General features: G+C 38.6%; 1 protein-coding gene across 2 annotated transcripts in view; it reads left to right on the top strand.

Annotated features, from left to right (window-relative positions):
• The window catches only part of Crebbp (CREB binding protein), a 128,547-nt gene that overhangs the window by 102,728 nt on the left and 12,251 nt on the right, over positions 1 to 13,568 (top strand). For both annotated transcript variants that reach the window (XM_063226394.1, XM_003477712.5), the window contains 6 exons: positions 237 to 325; positions 5,361 to 5,441; positions 7,550 to 7,606; positions 10,465 to 10,542; positions 10,865 to 10,932; positions 13,284 to 13,434. In XM_063226394.1, coding sequence (XP_063082464.1) covers positions 237 to 325; positions 5,361 to 5,441; positions 7,550 to 7,606; positions 10,465 to 10,542; positions 10,865 to 10,932; positions 13,284 to 13,434 — 524 coding nt within the window. The remainder of the gene's footprint in view (positions 1 to 236; positions 326 to 5,360; positions 5,442 to 7,549; positions 7,607 to 10,464; positions 10,543 to 10,864; positions 10,933 to 13,283; positions 13,435 to 13,568) is intronic.

Below are 13,568 nucleotides of genomic sequence, written 5' to 3'. Positions count from 1 at the left end.
GACTGCCTGAAGTAACAATATGGTCAAGCTGGAGGTGCATACCAGGGAGGCCTTTCTGGCTGCCCCTTACCTACCTGTTTCATCTGTATGTAATATTTATCACTTAAAGCCAAAGTACCCCTCAAAATAGCTATTAATATAGGAAATTAATACGTTAGCAGTTCTCTGTGGTGGGCTAGAACATTGTGGGATGGCAAGTAGAATATATTTTTAGTATTTCTCCTTTGTTTTTGCAGTATGAGTTTTCCCCACAGACTTTGTGCTGCTATGGGAAGCAACTGTGCACAATTCCTCGAGACGCAGCCTACTATAGCTATCAGAATAGGTAAGCATCCAAAAGTTGCCTTCACTTTAGTACAAAAGGGTGTGTTACTTCTTTCCTCAAGTTCCAATGAAAAGTACCACAATTTCAGTGTTTCTTGGTCACTCAGAGAGGCCTAATTGTGAAGTTCACCTCTATGATATAAAAATATAACCTTGAAACCACTTGTCACACTGCTTTAGATTAGATATTAATTCCTTCTTCATAAGTCATAGTCTTTTGAAAATGTAACCTTGTAAGCAGCAAGCTCAAGTTGAAAGTAGCCTTAATAAAGGCTACAATGTCTTTTCCAAGACAGAGAATAGAAAAATGGTGGTTTTCTTTTCTGCCAGAAAATCTTTGCCTTGGTAATTTAGCCTGGCTAGTCTAGTGGAAAGACTTGTGTGAGTGCTACTTCCTTTCAAAAAAAGAAAGAAAGAAAAGAAAAAAAAGCCTAGAAGACTTCATTTCCTAATTTTAAATCAGCAACACAGCATAAAATGAAATCTGACATTTTAAAAAAATGAATTCAAAAATAACCCTCCTAATTAAGATGTCTATTTTAGGGTTTTGAGAATAGTAGTCCTGCTTGAAAAATAGTTGCCATCTTTTTTGAAATGTGAAACTAGAGAATAGATCTCCTGTTTCAAACAGAAAGATAGTGAATGTATTAGTTGTTTATTTCCTCCTATATGAATAACAACTTGCGTAGTTTTAAAATTAAGTTTCTTTATATCCATTGGTTTGTGTGACCACTCATTGGTAGCAGGAGGGCTTCATGTAGACCTTGAAACAAGTGAATTTGGTTAAATTCAATAATGTCAGTTCTGTTTTGACATTTTTTGGGGAAATGAACCTTTTATGAGATGAAGTTTATGCTGGTTCTTTGTCTTGCAATTCAAGTATTAAATGTCAGTATTAGTTTGGTGTTTTGTTTATTTTGTTCTTTAGCAGTCTTGGTAATTATGTATGTTCTAAAAGTTCAAAAGATAGCTTTTTGTTACTTATTCAAAGGTATATATACAAACCTAGAAAATTTGGAATCTTGACATTATTTTCCATTCAATTATTTTTTTAGTTATTTTTTAAAAAAATATAATCATGTCCAAAATAATAACTCCCATGAAAAACTAAATGTTTATACAAAATATCTCAAGAAAGACTTGTAAACCCTCCCAGGTGCGCTGGGTTCCAGCACAGTTTAGAAGGCCATTGTCCTGGAAGGTGCAGCCTATGTCATCAATCTCCTGAAAAGAGTTTCAGAGTTTAATTTCTGTCTGAACATCTCACTTTTTCAATAAAAGCATTTTATTTTTAAAATTATTCAAAATGATATCATGGTTCTTTCATAATGAAATCGTCCCATAATGAGCAAATAGTGTTCCAGTAGTTGTGGCTTCTCTGTTTATGGTTTTACCCCAGGGCCCTCAGCATACCTCGTAATGTATCAAGCCTAACCTTGCCTAAGATAGGAATAGAACACCTTCTTGTTACCCAGTGTCCCGTGGAATAGTATATAGGCATGAACATTGGTGGCTGTTACTATGCCAAACAAAGTTGTTTAAAAGAACAGGTTAATGTTAACTGAAAAATACTGCCCCTGCTACTGTGACACTCAGCGTAGCTTTGAAAAAAATAACAGGTTATTTACCAATCTCTGGAGCTTTTGTATTGTTGTTTTCACTGTTCCTGGGTCCATTAAGAGCCTACTTTTGCTGATTTGAACAGACTTTGGCCATATAATTTTGAGAGCAATTAAAACTGAATAGGATTGATAGGATCAGGCCATATTATGGCCATCTTAGAGAATATTGTCTATGGAGTATAAATATAGAACCATCCTGAAATTGTGATTGTTTCTACTGGGACTTCACTTCTTTCTACTCCATTTCTAAACAAAAAATAATGTATTTTTCTTGAATGAAAATCCAAATAAGAAGTTGTGTTCTCTTAGTACAGGCTTACCTCTTTTTCTAGACTACTACACTTGAATAATTGACATCCCATTGTTCTAAGAAAGCAGTGGCACAATTCTGTAGTGAACATTCTGACTGCCTTCATTTTTGTTCTCACCTTTGTTTATGAACACTGTGGTGTTCTTATAGTTGTTTTACCACTTGTGCTATTTGGCCACTCAGAACAATAGAAAATTCTATAAACTGTTTAAACAAGTGAGTCTCTTACATGACTAGTACATGGCTTAAAGCATTTTTCATTTGCTCCCATGCTTTGACGATTTGAAAGTAACTAATTCATTGGGAAAACTTACAGCTTTTCCAGTAAATATCTGTCAATACAGAGATTGTTTATAGATATCCTGATGCAGTACTAGAAGTTGGGGTGTAACTCAGTGATAGAATGCTTGCTTAGCATATATGAGGTCAATGTCTAGTGCCCTCCCCAATTGCATATATTGATACAGTATTTAAAACAATCTGCATTTGAAAATTTACTCCATGTATTAAATTACTCTTATAGATGTATCATGCAGTTACATTATACTAACATTAGCAGCCCAGATATGCATCATCATCAGATTATGTGAAGTACTTCTCCTTTACAATTCCATATTCATCAAATAGCTTCTTTCACAAAAGGCAGAATGTCATCTAGGCTCTTTTGGTTAAGAATTGAATTTCTGAATCTATTCCTAAGAAAAGCAAAGTTTGGATGAGGTAACAGATAGGGGCAGTTTGACATTAATACATGCTACTCTTGGCCAGAGTTATGTCTACCAGTTTGACTAGATGGGTAGCCCTCTCCATTCTGGTTTTATCTTACTAAAGGGTGATGAAATGAGGCCATGGGGCCCTGTTCTCTCCCTTTTTAAAATGTAAACAGGACAATATATATTATTTCCTTAACAGTGTATTGGAACAGAGTAGAATCTGTTAATACTCTGTCCCTCCCACTACAAAGTGATGGGTTCATGGTTTCTGTTTCCTGAGTGTTACTAGATTTCTTCCCTACACATATAAAATTAGTGAGTCCCAGGATTTTAAAACCATTTAGATTCAATAGAATCACAGGGGTAATTTTATTTCAAACTATATCCAACAATCCTCGTGCTGGCCCACAATGCTATAATGGCTGTACAGTGAATGGAGCATTCCGTTCTGAGCTTCATTTTTAATGGAAAAATACTTGACTTTGAGAAAATGAATGACTGTTTTACATATTATTTGGGTTGCCACTAAATTGGTTTATAGTTTTTATCCTTTATTGCGAGTGATAACGATGCCCTCCATGTGCCCTACATGTGGAAATTCTTTCTAATATATCATCCTAAGGCTCCATAAGAATATTTCTAAAATAGTGAATGACCAGAATATCGCTATATTATATATGTATGTATGTATATATATACATATCTGTCTATTCCTTGTCAGTTTTTAATATTGGCATAATTTATTAATTGCATTGGTCCAAAATAAACTAGCCCCCCTGTACCCAGTTGTTACCTGCAGTGAATTTTCCTGTTCTTCATCAGCCAAATATGGGAAATTGCATTATCTTAAGATACTGTGCGTGCTCTGAAGTTTTATGCTTTAAATTTTCTGTGTCCTATTTAGTGAAATCTAGCAGACAAAATGCTCTATATATTTAATAAAGAGTAGCACTGGGACTTTTGGGAGCCCTCTCCTAGTAGCCCAGTCCTGCATCTTAGTCATAGTTGAATGAGTGAGTGGTGGGCAAGTGAGTAAAACCTCACTCAGCTGCTGTGTCTCACTCTTCACTAGGGGTTTAGCATGGTGTTCCAGTCCTGTCAGTGTCTTTAATACTAATACTTCTTGGCATCTTGTAGATATAGTTTTGAGCACTAAACCTGCATTTTATTGTGCTGCCATCGCTGCTTTGTACTCATTCTTTTTGCTCGTATGATTTACTTCCATCCAGCTTATTTTATAGTATTCTTGTGTGCTCATCTTGTTTTACTGCAGTATCCACCTGCATTTTCGTTGATTTCTTGTTCATGTCCTTTCCAAACATTTAATCCTTTTATTTTAATTGTTTAACTTGATAGCTTGAGCCCAGGCTGTATGTTATTATCATATAAGAAATTGGTGTATGGATGATTTCTCAAATGCAGATTGTGATTCAAAGATTAACTCTAAATTTGCTTAACTTGGGTTGTCACCAAGTCAGAACAGTCATTCACCAAGTATCTCAGATTGATGAATGATTGGTCCAAGTGCCAAAATTTCAAATAAAAGCTTAGAACTGAATTTTTAAGTCTTTAAAGTTGTTCATGGATACATATATTGTATTGTTTATACAATATATTACAATTTTTCTCTATTTTTATTAATAAATGCCTGGAAAGTCTTTGACCTTGACTACATTTCTGTTAAATGTTTGTCTAGAGTATGGATTTGGTTTCATTTGTATTATAAGACAATTAATTGAGTGATTAACATAAGAAAAATAATAGGAAAAATTACAACCAGTTCTGGGTGCTCAGTATTATCACGCATTTAAAGATCCGGCTTAATACTAGAACCTCTGAATTGCTGTTAAGCATAAATTTTCCATCTTGAAAAATAAAGCTATTTCTGTTGAAATTGCTTTTTAAAGGCTTTTTGTCACACTGTTTGGTTCAAAGTAAAATTTTGCATCTCAAACCCTGGCATTATATTTTATAATGAAATTCAAATTCCTAAATTTAGGCTCCATACAATTCTAGTATTTAACAACTCCTTGAAAGCATTTGCATCTTGGAGCTGGTCCGAGCCTGTCGTTGTTAGTGATGATGGCCTGTGACGTGTGCAATGAGACCGAATGCTAATCAATGCTTTGCCTTGGCTTTCTGCTCTGTGTTGTCTGGTGTTTGCGTCTTACCTCTATGTCTGTGCTATTTGTTCCCTTCCCTGTTCTCTAATCCTACCCTTCCCCACCTGCCCCCCTGTTCCTTTCATTGTCCTCACTGACCCATCAATCAACCAACAACGCCCCCCCTTCGTCGTGGTGCTCTGCCCTGCTCTGATTGGTGGCTTCGTTGCTTGGGTGGCTGTGTGTTATGATGGACCAGTTCACCCAAGTATGGCCTTCTTGCTGACAGGTATCATTTCTGTGAGAAGTGTTTCACAGAGATCCAGGGCGAGAATGTGACCCTGGGTGACGACCCTTCACAACCCCAGACGTAAGTACCATCTTCTCATTTTGCTCTTTTCCATGATTAAAAGGGAAGCTAGAGTTTACCATTTTGACTTCTGTGCAGTTTTTTTTTCCATGTTAACTATGCCTGTGTTTAAAATGTGTGTGTGTGCGCGCACACGCACGCGTGCAAGTATGTGTGCACACAGATTTGTATAGACATGAATACTGAAGATATTAAGAGTCTAAGCTGGGTGTGGTATAGTACACCTGTTAATTCCAGCACACTGGGAGAACAAGATAGGAAAATCACAAGTTTTAGCTCAGCCCTGACAAATTTAGAAATTCAGTGAAACCCTGACTCAGAATAAAAATAGAGACTTAGTAAGCCCCTGTCTTAGAATAAAAAAATACAAGAGCTAGGGAATGTAGCTCAGTGCTAAGGCTGTGCATTCAGTATCCCATTCTAACAAAAAAGAAAGAAAGAGAAAAGAAAAGAATGGAAAGGAAAAGGAGTACCTAGCTGGATACCCACATGCCTATAGTCCCAGCTACTGAGGAGGTTAAAGCAGGGAAGATCACAGATTCTCAGTATACCAAGACCCCATCTCAAACTAAAAAGAGCTAAAGATGTAGTTGAGTGCCTGCGGTTCAATTCTCCAGCACACTAAAAAAAGAAGAAAAAATACAGCAGTATTTTTTTTAATTCGATGGTCTCTGTAGACATTGGTATATTTCTTCTGTTTAAAGATTATTTTTCTGGCTGGGGGTTTTAGCTCAGTGCAATAAGTGCCTACTAGGCAAATGCAAGGCTGTGAGTTCGATGGGGGAGTGGTATTTTTTCACCTGGGTGTGGTGGTACACATCTGTAATTCTAGCACTTGGGAAACTGAGGCAAGAGGATCCCTTTGAATTTGGGGCCAGCATGAACTATACCCTGTCTCCAAAAGGAACAAAATAAAACAAAAAACATTGTTTCTTCACAGGCATGGTGATGCATACCTGTAATCCCAGCACTCAGAAGGCTGAGGCAGAAGGATTACTATGAGTCCCAGAGCAGTCTGGGCTATATAGCAAGACCCTGTCTAGATTGATGGATGGATGGATGGATGGATGGGTGGCTTTTTGCTCATGGTCATCAACTTTTGTTGGAAAATTATAAATTTTCATTTAAAGAAACGAGGTAGCCCTAGTCACACAAATGACAGCACAAAGTACATTTTGCATAATACCCCATCTTTTATCTTGGAGTTTATCTTCCATTTAAACCTTCATCCTTTAAATCAGTGAGCTAATGCAGATTAGTGAGCTTGCATTGTTCTCTATCCTCATTTTCTGGCCTAAAACGTGAATGTTTCTCCTTCCTGCTACTGTTGCTCACTAGCTCCAGTAAGAACAAATTTGTTAATTCATACCTACACTGAGTTAACTTTTTCCTCCCCACGCCTGTCCTCTAACAGAATTACCTTTGAGTGATAGCATAACGAGAGCATGGTGAGAAAAAGGAAAGCCACAAATTAGGTGATCAGCTTACTTACCATATGTTTTTGAAATACCTAAAAAGTCTGTTGCCCAGCATATCTGCTTCTGTCTACCAGTATTTTATGGTTTTCTCCTGTCTCTAAACTGGGCTCCCTAACCTCCATGCTTCTGACCGTAAAAGACTGGCCACAGAGTAGCTATGTCCCACAGGCAGGAGGATGGCTGTACCAGGGAAGCCAGTTTCAGTGATGTAATGCTATGTCACACCTTGGTTTGCTGAGCAAGCCTAGCATTCAAACCATAACCACACCAAAGTGACTAGAATTCTGCATGTTTGATATACTTTTATTTAATAATTTGGCCTGTGTGATTATAGGCTGAAGGGTGGGTTATAGCTCAGTGCTTGTCTAGCATGCACAAGGTTCTGAGTTCTATCCCCAGAACCACAAAATAAAAAGACATATGAAAAATAAATCATAGTGAAATGTATGGAAAAATAAGAGTAGTGTAGAATTAAATTTTATATTCATTACATCTACTTGAGATTTCAGCTGTGTATTATTTGTTAGTATTTGAAGAACTAGTTGTGATTTATTCCCAGAGACCAGTAGTTTATATTTAACAAATAAATTTTACTTAGCATTTTTCTTTCTTTTTTTTTTTTTAAACAAGGACAATTTCCAAGGATCAGTTTGAAAAAAAGAAAAATGATACTTTGGATCCTGAACCGTGAGTATATAGCCATTTCTTTGTTTTATTTTGGTATCAGATCACACTCCTTATGATTGAGTTATAGAAGAAGACTTTAAAAATACATTGCTCAAAAAAAATGCATTGCTCTCAGTGAGATATTTTTTAATTAAATAAATAATGTATTCTCTGAGTTCTGTATTGAATTTTAACTATTAAGATTAGATGAAAGTTTAATTCCTTTAGAACCACTAGTTTGTCATGGATGTCTTTTAAGAAATCATTCAGAGGGGCTGGGGATTTAGCTCAGCGGCATAAGCACCTGCCTTGCAAGCAGGCAGTCGTGAGTTCGATCCCTGGTACCGATAAAAAGGAAAAAGACCAAAAAAAAAAAAAAAAAGAAAGAAAGAAATCATTCAGAGCCAGGCACGGTGGCATATCCCTGAAATCCCAGCAATTTGGGAGGCTGAGGCAAAAGGATCATAAATTCAAGGCCAGCCCAGGAAATTTAGCAGATCTTGTTTCAAAATAGTAAGGACTGTGGGGCAAGACTCAGTGGTAGAGCATCCCTATTAATTACCTACTACTACCAAAAAAAAAAAAAGGCCATTCAGTGGAATTCCTTAGAGACTACAAACAGACTACTTGGTAGAAAAGTGCTAGTATCCTTTCAGCAGACATGGAAAGAAACGCTCTTAGAAACCATTTTCTAAAATAATATAAGGCTGGGCCAGGGCTCAGTGCCAATAAGCTCTCATCTGGCAAGCATGAGGTTGTGAGTTTAATCCCCGGTACCAAAAATGATAATAATAATAATAATAATAAAATAAAATAATGTAAGGCTTCTGGGTGTGATGGTGACATCTGTAATCGCAGCCCTCCGGAGGCTGAGGTAGGAGGATTGCCTGGCCTACACAGTGAATTCAAGGCCAACCTGAACTACGTATCACAACCCTGTCTCTACATACATACATACATACATACATACATACATTCATACATACATATATACATACATACATACATACATACATACATACAGTAATGTAAAGTTTAGTGTATATTCCTCCCTCTCTCTTTTGATAATGAGAATGCTACATTTTCAAAGTTTGTTTTGTAAAATCTTGTAAGAGACTTGAGAGTTCCTTAGTGTTGTAGTCACCCTCTTCATACCATAGTAGAGTCGTGAGGACTATTTCAGGGCATTGCTCAAAATTTTATGTCCCCAAAATAGGTCCCTGTCTGGGCTCCAGCCACATTGAGTCGCTGACAGATGTAGAATAGGACACATTAAAGGCCAAGAGTAGATCTTGCCCTCTCTTGGCCCCAAGGTTCCCAGCTTTAGGGAGGTCATTTGCTATGAAGAAATACAGAGATTTCCTACCCTATCTACTTTTGGAAGCTTAGCTTTACTTTGGCAGATTACTTAGTCTCTGTTTTATCTGTTAAACTCAGGTATAGGATTACATAAAATATCAAAGCTGGTGAAATGCTGGTGTACATGGAGACTTACTGAAAACACAACTGCCTTTAGTGTTGACTGGTTGATTGTGCCTGCTTCGCTACTTCTTTTTTACATTATGTCTTTCCCTAAATGATTTTTTAGTTTCTTTACAATTTGTATATTAAAAAACAACTTATATTTACTTCCAGTGTTAAAAATAGTCACATAATGGGTACCAAACAGTAGAATATGTGACTTAATCGGGGAAGTAGGGGCAGGGTTCTTCTTTCAGCTGTTGTAGCCTAGCAGCAGAGGCAGATGAATCTTAGTATAGGAATAAGAGGCAGTAAACAAGATCCGAGAGGTGCGAGTACCGAGCCTGGACAGAGGGTTATTACCACAACGAACTCTGTTTCCACCCTGTCCATATCCTGAAAAAAAATTTTAAACCACACCGAACTCTAGAAAATCTTTAGACTTTAGAACAAGCCAAGTTATTAGCCAAGCAGGCATAGTGGCGCACATCCGTCATCCTAGCACTTAGAAGACTGAGGCAGGAAGATCATCATGAATTCAAGGCCAGCTTAGGCTACCATATTTAGTTCAAGGCCAGGCTGGAATGCACAGCGAGACCCTGTCTCAACATCCTCAGCATGAAAAGGACAAATTTTAAATCAGACAAAGTGGTGCACATCTGTAATCCCAGCACCCAGGAAGCTGAGGCAAGGGGATTGTGCATTAGTTTGAGCACAGCTTGGGCAACTTGGGTGACTTAGTGAGACCCATGCTCAAAAATTTAAAAAATAAAATGGCCTGAGATGTAGTTTACTGCAAGTCCCTGGGTTAATGTTAGTGTTGGTGTGGTTGGCAGAATGAGAATGAGGGCCAAGAAAATAAATAGAAAGTAAGCTGGGCGTGATGGTGCACTTCTGTAATCCCAGCACTCAGGAGGTTGAGGCAGGCAGATTGTTTTAAGTTCAAGACCAGCCTGAACCACATAGCAAGACCCTGTCTCAAAAAGACCAAAACAAGGAGCTGGAGATTTAGCTCAGCGGCATAAGCGCCTACCTTGCAAGCAGGCAGTCGTGAGTTAGATCCCTGGTACCAATAAAAAGGAAAAAGACAAAAAAAAAAAAAAAAAAAAGACCAAAACAAAACACTGCAAGTATTTTTCTTTTGTCTCCAGAATAAGTTTTAAATATGTAGAATAATCTAGAGAAAGCAAACTCAGGACCTCATGCTTGCCAGGCAGACACTGTACCACTGAACTAAATCCCCAGCCCTGTTTCTTTCTGTAGAAAATACCATATAGATGCCTTTGTAAAATACAACTGGATCATTCAACACAAGCATAAATGTTAGAGGTACCCCTGTGACCCACTGAATATAACCAGGCTTCTGCCTGAAACTGTATCCGTATGGCTCTGTTAAGTATGCTTTCTTTGTCTCTCAGTTTTGTTGATTGCAAGGAGTGTGGCCGGAAGATGCATCAGATTTGTGTTTTGCATTATGACATCATTTGGCCTTCAGGGTGAGTAGTTTCATGTGATCTTGGGGAATAGAGAGAGGTTCTACATACAGCCCAGGAGAGGATGGCTGTGTGGCCATGCCTTGTTCATTGTGGTCAGCAAGGATTGAGCAATTAAGGAACATGGCAGTTGGTTCTAAATTTAAGTCTTAAGTGTTTGCTTGTTACAGGAATTGTAAAATCAAAGTCGTCTGCCTCTTCACTCTTTTTTTTACAATGATGTGATTTAAACTGCCAACAAAGTATTTTAATGCTACATGTCTTGGTTTGGCAGCATATACTGTTGAATATAATAATCTGATCACATCTACTATTTGTTTTGCAGCTTTGTGTGTGACAACTGCTTAAAGAAAACTGGCAGACCCCGAAAAGAAAACAAATTCAGTGCTAAGAGTAAGTTTGTGGCTGATTGCTGTTTTCTGGATTGTACATTTTAAAACTCGCATAGGTTCTTCAGCAGCAGTGTGAGAACCCAGTAAACCATTGAGAATTTGCTTCGGGGACTTCATCAGGAATGGGTATTATGGCCCACAAGCCCTTTTGTACTTACGACTATACCTCTCAGAAGTTCTCAGCCACGGAGAACGTAGAACTTGTATGTAGTGCTGCATACAAGGGTTCAGAACCTGACCACATGGGTTCTATAGATGTTCATCAAAGTATCATATTGGCCAGATGTGGTGGTACATACCTGTACTCCTTGCATTTGGGAGACTGAAACAGAATGATTGCCCTGAATCTTAGACCAGGCCAGGCTGGGCTACAGAGTGAATTAAAAATGAGTCTGAACCACATATTAAGATCCTGTCATAGACTTAAGGAATAAAGCACCTGCCTGGCAAGTGCAAGGTCCTGAGTTCAATTCCTGGTCCTGTCGTTCCCCTCACCCCACGCCACCATGAAAAGCTGCCTGGCAAGCATGAGGTCCTGAGTTTGGTTCCCAGTACCCCATCCCCTCAAATATATATCTATCAAATAGGTTTCAAATTAACTTTATGTTTATAGGTCTACAAATTTTTATTTTTTCATGAGTTTTTTTTCTTTTGCCACTCTTTATTTTTTAACCAACTTTGTTGATATATAACTTATATACTCACTATTATGTTTATTATAGAGAAATAAAATTTAGAAGCTTAGTGTCAATTTTCTAGCTATTTCTTGACCTTAGTAAGAAATATTCTATCTAAGCATGGAGGTGCATATCCGTGAGTCCAATACTTGGGAGACCGAGGCAGGAGAATTGCCCACAAGTTCAAGGCCAGCCAGGACTACATAGTGAGACCCTGTCTCAAAAATAACCGGGCATGATGGCACACTCCTGTAATCCCAGCACTCAGGAGGCTAAGGCAGGAGCATTGCCCACAAATTCAAGGCCAGCCTGGGCTACAAGACCCTGTCTCATAAAAAAAGCAAAAATAACTGGGCATGGTGGCACACTCCTGTAATCGCAGCACTCGAGAGGCTGAGGAAGTTCGAGAACTGTCTGGGCTCAGGCCAGCCTGAATCATATAGCAATACCCCGGCTCAAAAAAACAAAAGAAAAGAAATATTCTAGCATCTCAGATACATTTATTGTTTACATTTGCTACTAATGTAGAAAAAATTAAAAGGTCAATAAACATCCTTAAAATTTTGTTATTTAAGTGCCTGAGGCTATAGCTCAATGGTATAGCAATTGACTACATACACATATCCATGGGTTTGATCCTTAGTACACACACGGGCACACACAGACACACAGTCCAATATCTGTACACTTTGGTGAACCTCAGTGGTAGAGCACACATAGAGTACGTGTGAGATGTCAGTTCAGTCCCCAGCAAACCCTCCACCTCCCCAATCCATTGCCTGTAAAAATCACTATGAACCTTAAGTTTTCCCATCTATTCCCCTTCACAGCAGTTCTCTGTAAAGTGACTAATGCTTTGCCTGTGGTATCTTCTGCTTACAGTAGCCAGTGAGGACTAAGCCAGAACAGACTGGCTCATAGAGGGATAGGCTAGGGCCAGAATAGCATTCCCTCCAGGTAGGTGGAGTCCTCATAAAACATTAAGTAGTCCTTGGCTGATGAAATCTATTTTATTCTTAATCAGACTTAGACTTGGATGGGAGAGGAACCAATCATCTGAGCTGCTTTGTTCCTGAAGGATGCACAATTCTGTTAGAGTTCCTAAAGCATGATTCTGGAACAAAAAGCAAGCTGCCTTTTTGTTTCAGGTATCTTTCAGAGACAGTTGTGAAGCTGGCCGGCTACGCAGGAGCCTTCTGCCTGGTGGAGTCCTAGGGCCAGTACAAGGCTTTACGTAGTGTGTGTATCTCAGCCTCCAAGGGTCTCAGGTGGCAGGGCAAGAAGTAAGGAGGCACAACCTTACTGCTGTCCTGTCTCATAGCCCCTACTGTAAGACTCAGATAATTTCTGTGACTGAAAGAGATGGAAACAGGCATAGTGATGTATACCTGTAATCCCAGCATGTGGGAGGCTGAGGCGGGAGGATCACCACAAATTTGAAGCTAGCTTGGGCTACATAGTAAGTTGAAAGCCACCTGAATTACATAGTAAGACCTTGTCTCAAAAAAATTAAAGATGGAAACATATAGGGTGGTAAATAGTTCTCAGGATGTTGAGCATCTAAGATCCCTCATGAAATGCTCATGTCACTGGACAGGTTATGTCTCTTCTGTGATTAGAGAACACTGATTATTAAATATCAGAAAGTGGTAGATGTTTGTTTTGGATTTCCTAGGACTGCAGACCACGAGGTTGGGAAACCATTTGGAAGACCGAGTGAACAAGTTTTTACGGCGTCAGAATCACCCTGAAGCCGGGGAGGTTTTTGTCCGAGTGGTGGCCAGCTCCGACAAGACTGTGGAGGTCAAGCCTGGAATGAAGTCTCGGTTTGTGTGCTTTCATTGCTAAGTCATGATGGGAGAAGTCCCCACACCTGCTTGGCACAACATGTCTCTGCAAGGCTTTTGGTTGTAATATTATCAGTTTTCTTAGTAGCTAACGCCTACATTTAATTCTTGCT

Source organism: Cavia porcellus, unplaced genomic scaffold, assembly GCF_034190915.1.
Source record: "Cavia porcellus strain 051 isolate PalLab524CR breed Dunkin Hartley unplaced genomic scaffold, mCavPor4.1 scaffold_16, whole genome shotgun sequence".
NCBI classification, from domain to species: domain Eukaryota; kingdom Metazoa; phylum Chordata; class Mammalia; order Rodentia; family Caviidae; genus Cavia; species Cavia porcellus.
This window is presented reverse-complemented; position numbering and strand designations above follow the sequence as displayed.